At 39.9% G+C, this 17572-nt stretch overlaps 1 protein-coding gene and 2 long non-coding RNA genes across 5 annotated transcripts; 2 read left to right on the top strand and 1 right to left on the bottom strand.

Moving 5' to 3' along the window:
- Positions 1-65: 65 nt before the first annotated feature.
- On the bottom strand, positions 66-6730 carry LOC120550775. 3 transcript variants are annotated; one of them, XR_005637784.1, is made up of 6 exons: positions 2705-3034; positions 2319-2351; positions 1946-2023; positions 1626-1703; positions 1457-1540; positions 66-1310 (listed from the first exon to the last, which is right to left on the bottom strand). It is a non-coding gene; the product is annotated as an uncharacterized LOC120550775 (long non-coding RNA). The 3 variants fall into 3 exon arrangements; XR_005637785.1 differs by lacking the exons at positions 2319-2351; positions 2705-3034 and adding an exon at positions 6617-6730; XR_005637783.1 differs by lacking the exon at positions 2705-3034 and having other exon boundaries at positions 2319-2413.
- On the top strand, positions 6508-8634 carry LOC120550776. Its single transcript, XR_005637786.1, has 3 exons — positions 6508-6549; positions 7614-7706; positions 8153-8634. It is a non-coding gene; the product is annotated as an uncharacterized LOC120550776 (long non-coding RNA).
- Positions 8635-12992: 4358 nt separating this feature from the next.
- Positions 12993-17470, top strand: gch2 (GTP cyclohydrolase 2). The gene is made up of 6 exons (XM_039788980.1): positions 12993-13367; positions 13878-13987; positions 14075-14130; positions 14691-14722; positions 14860-14944; positions 15232-17470. The coding sequence occupies exons 1-6, from the start codon at positions 13082-13084 to the stop codon at positions 15359-15361; spliced, it is 699 nt and encodes a 232-aa protein (XP_039644914.1). The 5' UTR covers positions 12993-13081; the 3' UTR covers positions 15362-17470.
- The last annotated feature ends 102 nt before the right edge of the window (positions 17471-17572 follow it).

The raw sequence follows: 17572 nt of genomic DNA, 5'->3' as shown, positions 1-17572 counted from the left end.
ATATATATATATATATATATATATATATATATATATATATATATATATATATATATTATATTTACACATACATACATACTGAGGTAAAAACAGTAGTAGAACAGACATACATAACTGCAATGCTGACTTGTGACACAAGGATTTGCAAGTTCTATTTAACAACAGAATAAAAGTTAAGCACTGTGACAAAACGAAAAAAGCAAATGTTAACAACAGAGTAAGTAGAATATTTGGTGAAATAGGATTTCCAAGCTATTTTTAATAGAATAACAGTTAAGCACACTGATGGAATGAAAGTAGAATTTTGGTACTAGTTAATGTGCAATATCAAGTAACAGGTATGAAATAGGATTTACAAACTATAATACCATTGTTAAGCACTGACTGAATGAAATAAGCCAATACTAAAGTTACGTTAAGTAAAATATTTGGTACCAGAACAGATAATGAGCAGATATCAAGTATTAGAGGTATAATCTAGGATTTACAAGCTATATTTGTAAATAGAATAGTTAAGCACTGTAACAATGAAATAAGCAGCAAATTGTATAGGAAGTAATTGAGATCTTTGGTATCAAAGAATGTGCAGGATACCAGGTAATATACATTTTGACATTAAATTTACACATGACAACAAGTGGGAACAAACACAATTAACAGCAGGAAATCTGGCTGTAGAGAACACAGCCAATCAGAACGTGTGGAGTGGTTGGGGTCTGCGTGGGGTAGTGGGCTAAGAATTGCGGGACAGTCTAAGTAATGATAATCAGTCTTTCAAGCCTGACTACGGGATCTCCAGAATGAGGCAGCGCAAAATGGGCATATCTTCAGTGATCCCTCGTGCACCTGTATAAAGGACAAACAACCTCACCATCCCATATCCATCCAAGGCGCTGCCCTCAAGGCAGGGTCGTGGGGAATAAAAAAAAAAAAAAGAAGAAGAAAAAATAATTTCCACAGAGAATAGTGTGGATTGGGTGAGTGTAGTCTGGCACTTCTGGCTTCTTGATGTTACTGACTGCAGGATAAAGAAAGTGTTCCAGTTGTCAGTGATGCGGGGGTGTCAGTAGTCAGCCTAGGTTTAAGGGGTCGGCTGTGGGTCCCTCTCAGCTGTGCGGCGCCTTTTTCCGCCTTCACGGTCAGATGCTTTCAGGTAACGCGTAACGTTAACCTGGACCGCCTCATCAGTGGCTCTCCAACAGACACATTGGCACTGAAATGTTGCTGCATAGTTTCCATTTTGTTGTCCATGCTACGCACAACATCGCCAAACTCTCCAAGACGTCGCAGCATTAGGGTCTGATCTGCACCTACAGGGGTTCCCAGAATAAAAGAATAAAGTAGTCAGTCCTGGTCCCACAACTACTAAACTATGACATTTATATCTAGGTCTACTACATGTTCAGGTGGCCCCAGTGGGAATTAAACCAACAACCACAGGTGTTTGCAAGTTTACCTGATTGCCAAGTGCAAGCAAACGTCTTCAACATTGTCCCAACTTGCTTCACCTGCTCTTGAAGTGAGCCGCTGTCATCCGAAGCTACAAAATGAAAAGGCATATGGTAATTTTGAACCTAAATTACACACAAAAAAAGTAAAATTTAAGAAAGAGTGCATATTCTCACCTGCTCGTGCATTGCTTTCCCTCAGGGTGTGGTTCTCCTCCCTCAGAGCTTGGTTTTCATTCTGGAGTCTCTGGAAATCTACATAAAATAAATAAATAAATACCATATTTCCTGGAAGAAAAGTTTAGCAGTAGAGATAACACACATCAGGTACTGATAAGAGAAATAAGGGTTAAAAGCAAAATTAAAGAAAATGATACATGTACACATACACTATATTATGTCTCGTGAGCCGCTTCATCTCATTAGACACCATTGCTTATTATAGTGCATTCACATCTTTGTGTGTAAAAAAAAAAAAGAAAGAAAATTAAACTCACAGCCAATTTCTGATCCATCATTCAGGGAATGTCTGAACCAATGATAGCGCCAGGGCCTCTTTTATGTTTGTGGATGGCCTGTAAATGTAAAAAAAAAAAACACTTTCAGTAAATAAACAAACAAGTGACATTACAGATTTAAATTTCCAGATATTTAAATATTTCCAAAAGTAAGATAATCTGAAAATATCAGAGACATTGAATTTCAAGGCACAAGTATCATTAACTATAAGGGTTATATGGTTATGCATACCCCACTGTCGAAGAAGTTGTGACTTTCACAAAATCTTCCACCGACACATTCAAGCCCCATTAAAGAAACATGTCTAGGTATAGAGAGATGATGTCAGGGCAGTAAGAGTAAAATGCTCACCTCTAAAATTTGTGTGGCAACATTTTGGTTTTCCTGCGGATATAATAGACTTGTCAGTCAGAGTGACAGACAAGATATAACACAATATGTAAACATTATAAGAAAAAAATGCCGTATACCGCGGCTAACACGAGCACTATGCAAAAACACTTACAGCACCACCACAGCTCTCTACTAACTACTGCACCCGCGACGAAAACATTAAAAGGGCAAACAACTCTAAAAGCCTTTGCATCTCTGCCACCGCAGGGCTCCAGACTGCGACCAAATGGTCGCATTTTGCGACCAAAATTTGAGTGTGCAAATAAATTTTACATCCAGTCGCACATGTGCGACCAGTAAATTTGCCCCCGGTTTTTACACGTTAAATGTCGAAATGTAGGTACCTGAGCACGTGAGCGCGTAAGCGCAAGCTTATCTGTCCACTGAAAACTGACAGAGAGCGGTGCTCCGACACAAACACACAAACTCGCACACACACACAGAGTTGCGATCGGCCCCAAACTACATCGGCTGTTTTGTTGAAATCCCAGTGAGTGATGCCGATAAAGTGGTTTCAGGTACGGTTACAGTTTTTGAAAACTTCACGCAGACAGCGTTTGCTGCGATATGATATTAAAAACAGTCACGGTGCTGTTGACGTTACACTTCCTCTGAGACAAGCAGCAGGCTCAACAGTGTGCAGCTGTGCCCTGGTGACTGACTGACAGGCTGAGGTTGTAAGGCAAGGTAACTTTATTTCTACAGCACCTTTCAGCAACAAAGCAACTCAAAGTGCTTTACATGAGACATTAAAGAGCAGTTAAAAACGGCCATGATGAAAATACAACAGACTTAAAAAGTTACAGTGAGTAAGAAATGAATAATTATTCATTTTAATAGGTTGTAGGGATGGGGTTGGGAGGAGAGAGGGAGGGGTTTTATTTTTACAATGCGGATTCCGTCCTGGTCGTGGAACAACGGACCAGCTCTTCACTCTCGCAAGGATCCTGGAGGGGGCCTGGGAGTGTGCCCAACCGGTCTACATGTGTTTTGTGGATTTGGAGAAGGGTATAGACCGGGTCCCCCGGAGATACTGTGGGGAGGTGCTGCGGGAGTATGGGGTGAGGGGGTCTCTACTCAGGGCCATCCAATCTCTGTACGACCAAAGTGAGAGCTGTGTCCGGGTTCCGCGCAGTAAGTCGGACTCGTTTCAGGTGAGGGTTGGCCTCCGCCAGGGCTGCGCGCTTTGTCACCAATCCTGTTTGTAATATTTATGGACAGGATATGCGGCGTAGTCGGGGTGGGGAGGGGTTGCGGTTCGGTGGGCTGGGGATCTCATCGCTGCTTTTGCAGATGATGTGGTCCTGATGGCATCATCGGCCTGCGACCTTCAGCACTCACTGGATCGGTTCGCAGCCGAAAGTGTGAAGCGGTTGGGATGAGGATCAGCACCTCTAAATCGGAGGCCATGGTTCTCAGCAGGAAACCGATGGAATGCCTACTCCAGGTAGGGAATGAGTCCTTACCCCAAGTGAAGGAGTTCAAGTACCTTGGGGTTTTGTTGCGCGAGTGAGGGGACAATGGAGCGGGAGATTGGTCGGAGAATGGCGAAGCGGGTGCGGTATTACATTCCATCTATCGCACCGTTGTGAAGAAAGAGCTGAGCCAGAAGGCAAAGCTCTCGATCTACCGGTCAGTTTTCGTTCCTACCCTCACCTATGGTCATGAAGGCTGGGTCATGACCGAAAAGAACGAGATCCAGGGTGCAAGCGGCGAAATGGGTTTCCTCAGGAGGGTGGCTGGCGTCTCCCTTAGAGATAGGGGTGAAGCTCAGTCATCCGTGAGGAGCTCGAGTAAGGCCACTGCTCCTTGCGAAAGGAGCCAGTTGAGGTGGTTCGGGCATCTGGTGAGGATGCCCCTGGGGCCTCCCTAGGGAGGTGTTCCAGGCGCGTCCAGCTGGGAGGAGGCCTCGGGGAAGACCCAGGACTAGGTGGAGGGATTATATCTCCAACCTGGCCTGGGAACGCCTCGGGATCCCCCAGTCGGAGCTGGTTAATGTTGCTCGGGAAAGGGAAGTTTGGGGTCCCCTGCTGGAGCTGCTCCCCACGCACGACAAAAAAAAACAAAAAAAAACGAAAATAAGATGGATGGATGGATGGGTTTAATATATGAACTTATTTCTTCTACTTCTTAGTTAATATATCCATGTTTAGAGGGTGTGTCAATTTATTTCTCCTACAAATGGTGATACTGTTTTATCATAATGTACACAACACACAAGTGTGATTGTTCATATTATAAATGTTGACATGACAATATAATAATTAAAAATACATTGAGAGAGAGAGAGAGAGAGTGAGAAAGCCAACCCTATAACCCAGAAATGGTTACTCTCTGAAAAAATAACCCACGATTTTAACCCAACATAAATAACCCAGAAACTGGGTTGAAGAAATAAACCAGGAGTTTATATAAATAATTCGATATATTTTACATATATTACTGTATAATCGATTCAGAGTTTCAAAGTAATTTAAATGTCATTTCCTAAATCATACCTTATCATGGAATCAAAAGTCAAGAATCTGTTATAAACCCTAATGGCTTTGGAGCAAAAAAACTATTTGATGTAATTCACATATAGGCTATTATGATTTTATAATCGCTTCAAATGTGAAAATTAGTTAAAACGCTGTCAGTTCCACTCTAACTCCCAACATGCCAAACCAACATGGCTGGTCGATTCTGAGAGTAGCCTTGTATTTCAAAGCGGCTTGCCACCAGCCGGCCGCGGTCCATTAGACAGAGGCAACCGCCAGAGAAAGTGAAGCAGTCGGCCCGCCAGCTGTTCGCCGGCGGCATCTCGCAAGAAATGGGAGTGACGTATTCGGCGGCAAACGTTTCATCCCCGCCAGCGGGACGCACCTATAGCCGACAGTTTAGGGCCGGTGCCCTGCGGATATTTTTTGCTATCTGGGTAACTCCTTGAAATGACGCCCCCCACAGAGCTTTTTCAGCACTGTACGTGTTAAAATAACACAAATCAACACCCATTCACTCGGAATAATTTACACTGGGAATTTAACTCAAATTAACACTACAGATTTTGCTGTGTACCACAGAGCCATCACTTCCATAACAAGGTCTGACCGGGCTCCCCAGTTGCTTCCTATCAGAGTTTTTAAAACTGAGACCGAATCTAAACATATGACTGCTCTCCTTGGCAGCACTTCCTCCACCCACTGTAGTGCCCAAATTATTAGCTCTGTTGTATAAACCGATACCCCCTCAGTCAGTTGAGCTGTACAATTTCAAGTTGAGGAACATAAAATGCAAAGCCAGACTTCCCGGTTTGTGGATCTTGAGATCCATCTGTGGAAATCTGAAGATATGTCTCCCAGTGATTTTACAGCCTTTGTTTCATTCACTAACCCCGGATATACACTACTTTCAAGATGTTTTATATTTTCCAATATACTGAGGTCTATTTATGGGGTGGGCAGCAAACATGGAGGTAGCTATAACTGCCCAGTACACTTGCGGGGCCACACCTACGTCTCCTAGACCCAGCTTCTACCTTTTTGCTGATGTTAAACAAAAAACACTCTTCCTTTTCCCTGGTGCCCACTCCCAAGCATTATTCAGAACTGCTTTTGCTGGGTGATCTTTTTTATATCCCCACAATTTAACAACATACTGCATCTCCAGTTTCTTTCGTCGAATTGACAATGGCAACTCCCCCATCTCAACCAGTAAAGCTGGGACTGGAAGTTGTACAAAGGGCCCCACAACATAATCTCAGAGCCTTGGCCTGTATTACATCCAGTTTTTTTAAAATGTGATTCAGCTGCTGTTCCATAACATATACGGTCATTGTTTATTCTTGACCTTATCATTGCTCTGTAAATCATTAGTAATGAATCTCTGTCAGCACTCCATGTACTACCTGAGAGGGAACACATTACATTCATAATCCTGTTCTTCAAAAAATATTGTATCCAATTGAGCATCCACCCTCTGATTCCAGCCTCATAGTGCTTTATAACTAGCCTCTCTTTCCATAACATGTCATAGGCCTTTTCAATATCAAACTGGATTTTTAGCTGGCCTTTGTGTCTTTGCTTAATGTTTTATTTTGTGTGGTCTTTTAATTATTGAGCCAATGTGCTTGGTTCACCTCACTGATTCTAAATATTTTCTTTCATAGGATCCTATTTGAACAGCATCCACAATCAAAGGCTTTATAGTGGTAAGTGCTGTCTATAACTACCCTGGTCATGAAGGAGTCCACACTTCATACTGATGTCCATATTCACCTTTATTCCTTTAAGAAGTATGATGGAACACCGTGAAAACGTGTTTGCCTGGTAGACCAGCAGTAGAATAAAACAAATCAGGAGCTAAAAGTTCGCTAGCTATTCACGTTCGCCTTTCTCTCCTCCGTTCGCGCCCGTCACCAAAACATCCGGTCCTGTATCTTATGGCTTACCAAAATAAAAGTCGTTCGTACTGAATATACCAAAAGACAAAATACAACTCAACTTAACTCATAAAGAACCCGAAATTCAGTTAACAATGTTTTATAATAATGTATAAAACTGAAACTACCCAGCAATCGTACGGATTGCTTATATTAATTTTCGGCGTTGTCATGGCAACAAGTATACACTTTCCTGCGTCAGCTACACTGTCATATTTCTTTTCTTTTGTGTTGCTTTTTTTAATGTATATTTCCAAAAATAATTGAAAGTTACAGATGGAAACATCTGTTTGTTTCTCAATTGTTTATAAATGAAAATGGACCTACTCCCACAGACATTGGCTGCGTCTCATTTCAAACATTTTAAACAGGCCTTTAACAGTATCAGAAACATTAAAACACCAAGTTGTTGTTTGTTGTTAATTTCTTATGGCCGTGTTTTTGAAAAACATTAAGATTTTAGAATTGTGGATATTATGTAAAATGACGTATCACAATTTATTGGCAAGAACGGCACACAAATTGTAAGGCCCTATACGTCTATTTATTTTTCATCTTTCTCCTACTATATTCATCTTTTTGTCTCAGTTTTAACCTTTCCTCTATTTATTTATTTATTTATTTTCATAGTTGTGTCTTTCTTTGTCTTTACTGTCAATCTGTTTCCTACGTGATTTGGAGCTGACAGCAAGGATAGTACCATTGTAGGAACCATGTTGTAATATTCTTAGAGAAATATGTACGCATATGACAGTGGACACCAGTAGTTGACTGCAAAATGTAGCAAAAGTGCTAAAGAAAAGAAAAGACGCTAATAAAAAAAATTCTTTCAGTGTGATGATATAGATGCTGGAAGGGAGTGTATCATTAAGGGAGTCTGTATCTACATGGGTGAAGATCCAGAAAACCTTGTGCAGCAATATGTGGTATGTGTTGTGTGCTTACCACTCCTTTTTTGTTCGCATGATTGATCACTTGGGCTGAAATGATTAATTGATTAATAGAAAATGTATTGATTTATAATTTTGATAATCTATTAAAATGTTCTGTTTCATAGAATTATAAAATCCATAATTAACAAATCTGAGACATGACTTTAGACTGGCTAGTTGGGGTGGGTATGTGATTATTTTCAGTGTATTTTCTTTATTTATAAGTCATTATTTAAAATTCGTCAGATTATTTAAACAAGAAAACATCACTTCATCAGTTTAATTAGTTAAATTAATGCTAGTTACAGCACTACATATCTTCCCACACTCAACTACTGCTCTGTCAAAAAAAAAATGTATCTCTGTGATTTAATATTAATTTATTTGTTTCTCGATTGGTCTTATTTACTGGCCTTTTTTTTAACGGGGCATGGATGAAGACGCCATCAACGAGGCCATTGAAGACACCACTGTTGGGATTTATGTTCTTAAAGAACATGCTTCAAGTGAGGAACCAGAGGACATCGGAATTGTCCTTGAAGACATCAAGGTGTTGCAAGATCTTGATAATGTAGCATTAGCTGTTGCTATGCTGTTTGGACTAATGTATGTCCTGAACTTCAGATACCATGCTGGCCTTTGTTATACCTTTTGAGGTAATCCAAAAGATTTTCATGGAACTTGATGGAGGGAAACTTTCCAACAAAGCACTTGCTCTAAAAAACAGGCTCTTCCAGTCAAAGGGTCAGAGAAACTGTGCCGTCAGCCAAACAGCGTAGTTGTCCCTAAAGGCATCATTGGTATGGCTATACCGTTTGGACTAGTTTTGTTTGTTTGAATTAATTGGACAGGATTTGCATGGAACTGCATGGAAATAACCTTTTGCAAACAAAGCAAAAGTTAAAACAGGCTCTTTTAGTAAATACTGAGTGGCCAGCGATAAACCAACAGGCCTCTTTGGTACTGCTATACCAGATGGACAGCTTTTTCCCTTGTGAAGCCATTATGAAAAAAAAAGAGTTTTTGAAAACATTTTTCTCTTTGTGTTTATTCCTCAGGATTTTTTTTTAAACAAGGTTGATATTTTTCATCATTTGTAAAACTACTTTAAAAACAGAGTGCACAATTTAAAGGCTAACTTCGGGTTTTTCAACGTGGACCCTATTTTCCTATGTTCTTGTCACTGATGGGAACAACAGTCTTTGACATTAGTCCAGTATAAAGCGAGATCGCTGCAGTGGGCAGCTACCAAACAAGCTTCAATATAAATTATAGGACAATTGTGCACCTTCAATTTACGTCCAAGTGCTGTTTTTGCAGTTGACAGTCTCAGATTAATATTCTAATTGTCGTACAACATTACAGAGATAGACCTTTTTGTTAAAGAGTAAGATCCTTTTTGTTTAACATGAAACAGCCATGAAATCACCATCACCAAACCCACCAGACTAAAAGTACTGTTTAGGATCTTACTATTTAACTAAAAGGTGGGGATCATTTCCATAATGTTGTCAGACACTTAGAATAATAATCTGAGTCTGTCAGCGGCAAAAACAGAACTTTTAGAGGACAATAACTGACCATGCACTGTTGCCCTATATAACATTGCAGCCCAGTTCACAGCGATCTTGCTCAATGCTGGACCAATTTTCAGATTCACACTAAAACATTGGAAAACAGGGTCCAGGTTGAAAAAAAACTGAAGTCACCCTTTAAGTTTAGGAGTAAACTTAGTAACAAAGCATTAGCTCTTATTTTGCCTTATTCACTTTGTGCCATGTTAGATTTCGAATATTTCAGGGAAATGGTGTTATTCTTTTTTTTATTTGCTCTCGGGAGAGCACTGTTTGTGATAAAAGTTCACAGTATTTTGTATATGCACTTTTAAATCTAATGTGAAAAGAGTACTTTAATTGTCTTTGCCATGTCCACTGAAGATATGTTTGAAGTATTAGAAATGTCTTTGCTGTGGCCGGGTTGGCTCAGTGGGTAGAGCAGGCGCACACATATTTAGAGGTTTATGCCTCGACACAGAGGTCCAGGGTTTGAGTCTGACCTGTGATGATTTCCTGCATGTCTTCCCCCTCTCTCCCTCCTTTCTCACCTGTCCTGTCCATTAAAGGTGGAAAAGCCCAAAAAAATTATCTTAAGGGGTGATAGAATGATTATATAGGGTATTTCACACTGTTCCTTATGGTCTCCTAATGGGGTATGTAACATTGGTTGGGCTGAAAATGGCCTGGTTGATATTTTATGGGCCCTTATGCATCCCTGTGTTTTGGCCCTATTTGTAACAAGAGCTTTTCTTCCAAATATGGTATGGTCATGAATATTTAGATGAGCTGCACGGTGATTGGTTGAGCGACTTGCCATACGCAGACATTAGAGACGCGCGCTGATTGGTTGAGCGAATCCCCAATACACATACATTAGAGAAGCGACAGAATCTCATATTCCAGACACTGCAATGTTTCATTACCAAATTCACTTCTGAGACTTTTTTAAGCAAGAAATCAACTATATAAACCTCAAATATGGGCCGTTTTACAAAAATTGATGGCTAATTGCAAATTTGGTAAGACGTATCGGACTTTGTGAGCTCCACACAGTCTGACGAAAGCGACAGCCTGCTGGGCTCCATACCCAGGGCAAAGTCACCCTTTGTGGATACTGCATACGGGGCTCCGCGGCCAGCTGCCGGCATAACTATATCTATAAATAATACATTTACGGTTTTGAATGTCCCAATGTCTTATAAAGCTAACCGTTGTGTCCGATTTGATTTTAAGGCATTTTTATGAACGTGAGGAGTCTTTGTAGGACAAGCAGCTGCTTGCTATATGTCCCATTCATTACAATGGGGAAATACCGCCAGCTAGCTAGCTACATTGTCGTCATAACTAAATTATATTTACAGGTATGTTTCGTCACGCCACTTATACAACATCATTCCCCAATGTCTTATAAAGCTAACCGTTGTGTCCGATTTGATTTTAAGGCATTTTTATGAACGCAAGGCGTCTTTGTAGGATGAACAGCTGCTTGCTATATGTCCCATTCATTACAATGGGGAAATACCGCAGCTTGCTCACTTTCGCATAACTAAAGTATATTTACAGTTTGAATTTCGCCACGGCATGAATATTACAGGTTCCTCAAGGTCTTACAAAGCTTAGCTAACACTTGTCCGGATTTCGGATTTCAATTGAATGTATTTTTGTGAATGTCAGAGTTAGGAGGAGGCTAGCTAGCTCTCATTGATGGACTCCATCTCACCGCGGATGTATCAATGAGACTCGCGGACAAGAGGCTTTATTTCCCGATTGTTTGTTTAAATAACTCAACACACATACCAATTATAAGATTAACTGGAACCTGCGGGCTGCGGTAAAAGATTGCGGGCGTAACAAGCTCGCGACACTGCGGTCAGGGGCGGCGATGTAGCAACCCAGGCAGCACCAACACCGGACTAAACTCCGACACACAGTCGGAGAAAATTTGCAATTAGCCATCCTATCTTTTGTAAAAGCGGCCCATATTTGAGCTTTATATGGTTGATTTCTCGCATAAAAAGTTTCAGAAGTGAATTTTGTAATGGAATAGCAGAGATCTCGTGACCTAGCTAGATTCAGAAAACTACCTGATCTCAGGTCAGTTGTGTAGCCTATGTAAATGTTGGCGCGGATGTCTTCTCTTAAGGTTCCGGATTTTGAGACGCTTACGCAAGCAACTCAGCTTTGTTTTGGGATTTGCCTGTTTTCAGCGGCAGTTTCAAAATATGAGATTTTCATAGTAAAGGGGTGTCAGTGGGATTTTGAGCTTCTATGTATGTCCTATTTACCCACCAAACTGTCATTATTCAACTATGACAGGGTAAAATCGGTTTTGCATTCTATCACCCCTTTAAAAAAAAAAGAAATGTCTTTGCTGTGCGAAGTCCACTATGAAGATATGTTTTGATGTAGAGTATATGCTCCTATTGTTACACTGTGAAGATTGTTAGTGCAAGGTTACTTTATATTGAAAACCATTACACTGTATGCAGAATTTACAACAATTTGAAAACATTGTGGTTTGCGTAGTTGTGTGGTTGAATCCACTGCTGTTGATGCAGAGGTTAAGATGTTTGATCCCTCTGTGAAATCTGTTTATGGCAAATGCACGGAGTCATTTGTTTAATACTCAATATAAACAATTTTGAGTACAGAACTCTGACTCTGTCTTTTTTGTCAATGAAAATGATGAAATTACTTAACATTACACAATAAATTCATATTACTTTAACGAAAAATAATATGTTAAATTAACACAATGTTAATAGACAGTCTAATGTGAATACAATATGTTGGTTTGACAATAAATAAGTAATAGAGAGAGAGAGAAAAAGTATTGTCAGTTAGCCACATTCTGATCATGATGTACACATTAAAATCAAGTACATTCAAAAGGCTTTTTTTTCAGTGTAGGAAGAGTTTCCTCTTGCCATATGTAATTTATCAAAGACAGAATTTCCTCCAACACTAGATCACTCAAATTATTAATAAACTCATAGCTAATACCATCCTTTCTTATTGCTCAGTGCAATTCTTCTAGTGAGAAAAATACATTACAAAACATCAGAATTATCTTCATTTATTTTCACACCGTTTAGCTTTATCCAAATCACTTGTAGCAAACATAACTATAACATCTGCTAGAGAATTTCCCCCAGTCTTGCTTGTTATAATTAAAATAGTCTGGTCTTGCTTGCTCTTCAGTTAGTTTTCCCAAACCTCAACAGTAATGGAAAGTGATCACTACCCATTGTGTACAGAATCCCATTATCCTACTACCCTTGCCAATTCACTGGATGCTTGTGCTCAAAAAACTGCCCCTGTCTTAATTTCAAACCTAGTTGGTCTGCCATCATTCAAACAAACTAACCCATGCCTGTCCATAAAATCCTCCACTGTTCTCCCATTATTATCTTTCGTTCTGCTACCCCAAAGAGGATTATGTACATTAAAGTCACCTACCTATATAACCAGTGCCCAATTGCTGATTAGCAAGCAAGGATTATAAAAGTTCACTATATTTTCATGAGCCTGTGAGAGACTTCTGTCTACTTTGTAGTACAGAAGACATAACCAGAATGAAATAACGGAGAGATGGATGCGCAACTGATTAACAAAACTCAGTTCATGGTTGGCTTATTTGGGTTGGGAGGGGCTGCTCTGATGAAACAAAAAATGTTGGGCGACACCTTGACGAATGATGCGCACGCGGCACGAGGGGCTTTATAAACGCAGTGAGCGCCGGGGATAGGAGAAGACTACGAGCCCTGCATTGTATCTCAACTCCGGCACTCATCACTTCACTTCTCTTCCAGCATGAACGGCCACTGCAACGTTAATGTCAACGACACCGTGGAGAAGTTCCACTGCAACAACGGATTCAGCGACCTCAGCATAGACACCAAGAAGTCCGAGCGCGATACGTCCCGCAAAGAGGATGAGGACAAGTCATGTTTAGACCTACATGTGCTCGAGGCTGCCTACACCAGCATCCTCCGGGAGCTCGGCGAGGACACGGACCGGCAGGGGCTGCTGCGCACGCCGCTGCGCGCAGCCAAGGCAATGCAGTTCCTCACCAAGGGCTACCACGAGACCATGAGCGGTGAGTCAACAGGTTCATCTCTTTTGGGCCCCCCTCGTGATCAATAAAGTGTGTCTTCTTCTTCTTATAATCGATTGAATGTGAAAAAAATCAACTGAGTGACAAGAAAATAGAAAGCCCTGCACACTGCAATGCAGTTTTACCTATGTTGATGCAGCTTTAGCTGTAGTTGGTTCAAGTGGAATTTGCATTGGATTGCATTAAACTATGGAGTTTCTAGTATTTTAGCTCCTCCAGGTAATATATGAGCACCTTTATTTGATCTAGTGAGTTCAGAAGGTTTGCACAGAATTGCCAAGTGAAGTATTTCCAGCTTCTCAAATGATGATGTGCCTTTAGTCTTCTACTGTATATTGAATATATTTTGACCATTGGTGGGACAAAACAAGACGCTTCATGAAGTCTTCTTGTTGGACATGGTCACTTATTTCATTATTTAACATGTATCAAGTGAATTACATCATACTATGAGATCATTCTTTAAGTGTGCATACATGTTTGTGCTCCCAGACATCTTAAACGACGCAATATTTGATGAAGACCACAACGAGATGGTAATTGTGAAGAACATAGACATGTTTTCACTCTGTGAACATCACCTAGTGCCCTTTTTTGGTAAGGTAAGTCTCTCTTTCTCTCTTGTGTGTGTGTGTGTGTGTGTGTGTGTGTGTGTTCTTATTATTTCACTGGCTGGCTTCTTTCTGCAGGTTCACATTGGGTATATTCCCAACAAAAACGTGGTGGGACTGAGCAAGCTGGCAAGGTAACACACTGACACTCACATCATACCCTCCTGCTGCCACTGCGGCTGCATGCTTCTGGTATAAGTGCCGGTAGGCTGCGTTCTTCTGTTATTTCAGCGCATTGACCTGGAGGATTAAGTCTAAGCCCAGTGGCCATCATCTAGTCCCTTCATCAAGCACACTCACAGACACAAGTCTGAACTCTATCCGCTTTCGAGCCATGAGAAAATCCCTTCGGACCTGTGGGAATCACCAGTTATTATCACAGCCTCACTGTCTGTCTCCTTCTTTCTCCCTTTCCTAAAATATCACACCATCTCTGAACATACAATGCCAAAATAACAGTAACAGTCACTGGGTTTTTTAGAAAAAGCCTGCTGCTGTTGAATCTTGCACGACAGATTGAGAGAGTTCTGTTAGGTGAATCATTCACAGATGAAGGGTCTGTACAGTTGGATGTCCAGAGTAGTAGCTGGGGGTCAGGGACTGATGCCGCTCTGTGTTTATCAAAAGATTAATCATTATTACGACTGATCTGTAATCAGTCCTCTTCGCTTTGCTTGTGCACTGGTTTCTGCAGGATTGTGGAGCTCTTCAGTCGGAGACTCCAAGGTAAGCAGCCAAAGAGATTATGCAATTTTAATAAGATTTGCATATAATCACAGTCCTTTTCTTCTAGTTTACCCAATAACTTTAATGCAACCTGGTATCATCATGTTTACATGTGCCATTCTTTTGTTTTATTTCAGTTCAAGAGCGTCTGACCAAGCAGATCGCCATGGGAATATCAGAGGCTCTGCGGCCAAAAGGTGTAGCTGTGGTTATTGAAGCAACGTAGCACACACACACACACACACACACACACACACACACACACCACATTTATTATCATTATCTGTATGATTTAAAGCTGCCCTAATACCTCACGGGCAAAATGTAAAAAGGTCATGTTTCAGTGTAGACTATGGGTACATGCCAATGACCCAGAAATCAGAAACGGCTGTATGCTGTGTAAAATTGGTGAAATTCCCCTTTAAACATGTTCTTTAGGTCAAAGACTTTCCTCGAAACATGTCAAATGCTGCAGCTGCCAATCTGATGTGCCATGTGTGTGTTTGCAGGCACATGTGTATGGTCATGCGCGGTGTCCAGAAGATAAACAGCCGCACTGTGACAAGCACCATGTTGGGTGTTTACCTGGAGGACCCCAAAACCAGGGAGGAGTTCCTGACTCTTTCACAGAAACCCTAACAAATGTCATTCACTCCAGGGCCTCTGTATACAGTAGCACACATAAAGCTTTAGATAAACAGTAGATCCATATCTGACTTTTAGGAAATCATACAAACCAGAAAACACAAAGCTGCTTTGATGCAAGATCCAAGCAAAGCCTCGATACACTGACACCTGACTGTGAACATAATAGGAAAAAGAAGACGTGCCTTTGTTAGATATTTTACATCTTAGGTCTCACATTGGAAATAATGATGTTATAAAGTATGAAACCTGATTTTGTAACATGTTAATTTAAGATTATACTTTTTTTTTTGAATGGGAATTTAATTGCTGATTTTGCAAAGTGGTACTCCTACACCTTTCCTTGCTTTATCATCATAATAAGAATTTACTGATCTGAATAATATAATGAACTATGTGTCATTCATAAATACATTTATAAAGTCTTTGTAATATTTGACATTTCTAAGATACAAATTTAAATATGTAGCCCAAAGAGTATAATAAATTATGTACTGAAAAGATTTGGTTTTATCAATGACCGCTGTAGCATGTATTTTAAAGATTCTTTGCCTAAACAAAACGATAGAAACATGAAAGTTGTCAGTCTTTGTCACTAAGAGCTCACAGCCGAGGCAATCTTTCAGCGTTACGTTTGTTTCATTAATGACATTATAAAAGACACTGACTGTGTCTCAGTTATATACTACAAACTAATTCTAATAGATTTTGAGTATTGTGTATATAGTGTATTCACACTGGAAAAGAGAGAAAATTAGTATACCTAAACAATGCTAGGAGAATTGTTAAACTGTACCGCACACGGCGGTGCTTTGAGCTATTTGCCAACGTCTGATATTTAAACTAAATTAATATTCAGCATACACAGTACAGTTGAGGCGAATGGGAATGTATGTATACAAACTTCAGAAACAAATGTACTATACTGTATATACAGTATAGTACATTATGTATACTATTAATATGTATGGACTTGGGACACGGCTATTGAGTTAATACTCGACATTAGCTTTGCATCAGTATTGGACATCAAAAGTGTTGGTCAAATTAAATACATTTTAATCAATTTTATATATTTATTATTTTTATTCCATGACTAAAATGTGCTGGTCAATGAGTAGCTTGCATTGCATATTCTGCAATTAATTAACTAAAAGCTATAAAAATGCAAGGCAAATAGATGTTCACACACTCATTATAGGTTGCACATGAAGCTTGCTCAGTCAATAGGATAAATAGATAGGATTCGGGCTAGACTATTAGGCTAGAGTGAAGACCCTTAAAAGTGCTTTAGTTTCTAAGATACCCCTAAGAGGTAGAACAAAGCATAACAATGTATTAATATTCATGATTCAAAGTGACACACCATAAAAAAAGCAGACGAAGGCCAGGCCATATGGGAGATGATACATGTAGACTAAAGTCATTTCAACCCAAGCTCTGATTGATCCTAAATGTGGTGCGACAGTGGGCCGGGGGTTTATCTACATGTGTGAAAAAAATGGAATGTGTTGGACGCCTGGACGCGGCGGCTGTGGGTTCGACTCTAACCGGTGGCCCTTTGCTGCGTGTCATTCCCCTCTCTCTCCCCTTTCATGTCTTCAGCTGTCCTGTAAATGAGGGCCTAAAATGCCCGAGAAATAATAAAACAAAAACAAAAAAACAGAAGGTGAATATCTTGATGCTTGTAGAAAATGCAGTACTAAAAGCACATGAGTACATTCTGAAATGAGAGAGTCTGCAAAATGAGTACTATTACTTCTGATTTTAATTTATATTTTGGTGCTCAGTTTTGTATTTTTAGGTACATTTTTGAAAGCATGACTTTTACTTGTAACAGAGTACTTCCACACTGTGGTATTGGTAGCCTACTTTTAATTTTGTAAAAGATAATCCTGTATTTCCAGCAGTATGTAGTACATTTTGAGTTCATATTGAGCCTCCTCTGCCTGCAGAGGAACTAATTACTTTTTAGATGAAGACACAAAAATATGATGAATATAATGATTATGATAAAATTATTCTTGAATGCATCAATAATACTGATCCAATAATATGAAACAGGTGTCTGTGTATGTTTACCGTGTATTGCATTTAACACTTGCATTCAAACTTTTACTTAAAAGTATTAAATATAGAAGTTTAAAATTATATTTTGTTTTTCACACATGGATGAACCCCCTGGCTCAGTGTCACACCAAAATT

This window comes from Perca fluviatilis, chromosome 21 (genome assembly GCF_010015445.1).
Source record: "Perca fluviatilis chromosome 21, GENO_Pfluv_1.0, whole genome shotgun sequence".
Classification (NCBI taxonomy): Eukaryota; Metazoa; Chordata; class Actinopteri; order Perciformes; family Percidae; genus Perca; species Perca fluviatilis.
Note: the sequence above shows the minus strand (reverse complement) of the source record. Positions and strands in the feature narration are given on the sequence as shown.

Coding starts and splice junctions, on each gene's coding strand:
- gch2 (XM_039788980.1), top strand. CDS start 13,082: ATGAACGGCCACTGCAACGTTAATGTCAACGACACCGTGGAGAAGTTC. Junction 13,368..13,877: donor CTACCACGAGACCATGAGCG/GTGAGTCAACAG, acceptor TTGTGCTCCCAG/ACATCTTAAACGACGCAATA. Junction 14,131..14,690: donor GGACTGAGCAAGCTGGCAAG/GTAACACACTGA, acceptor TGGTTTCTGCAG/GATTGTGGAGCTCTTCAGTC.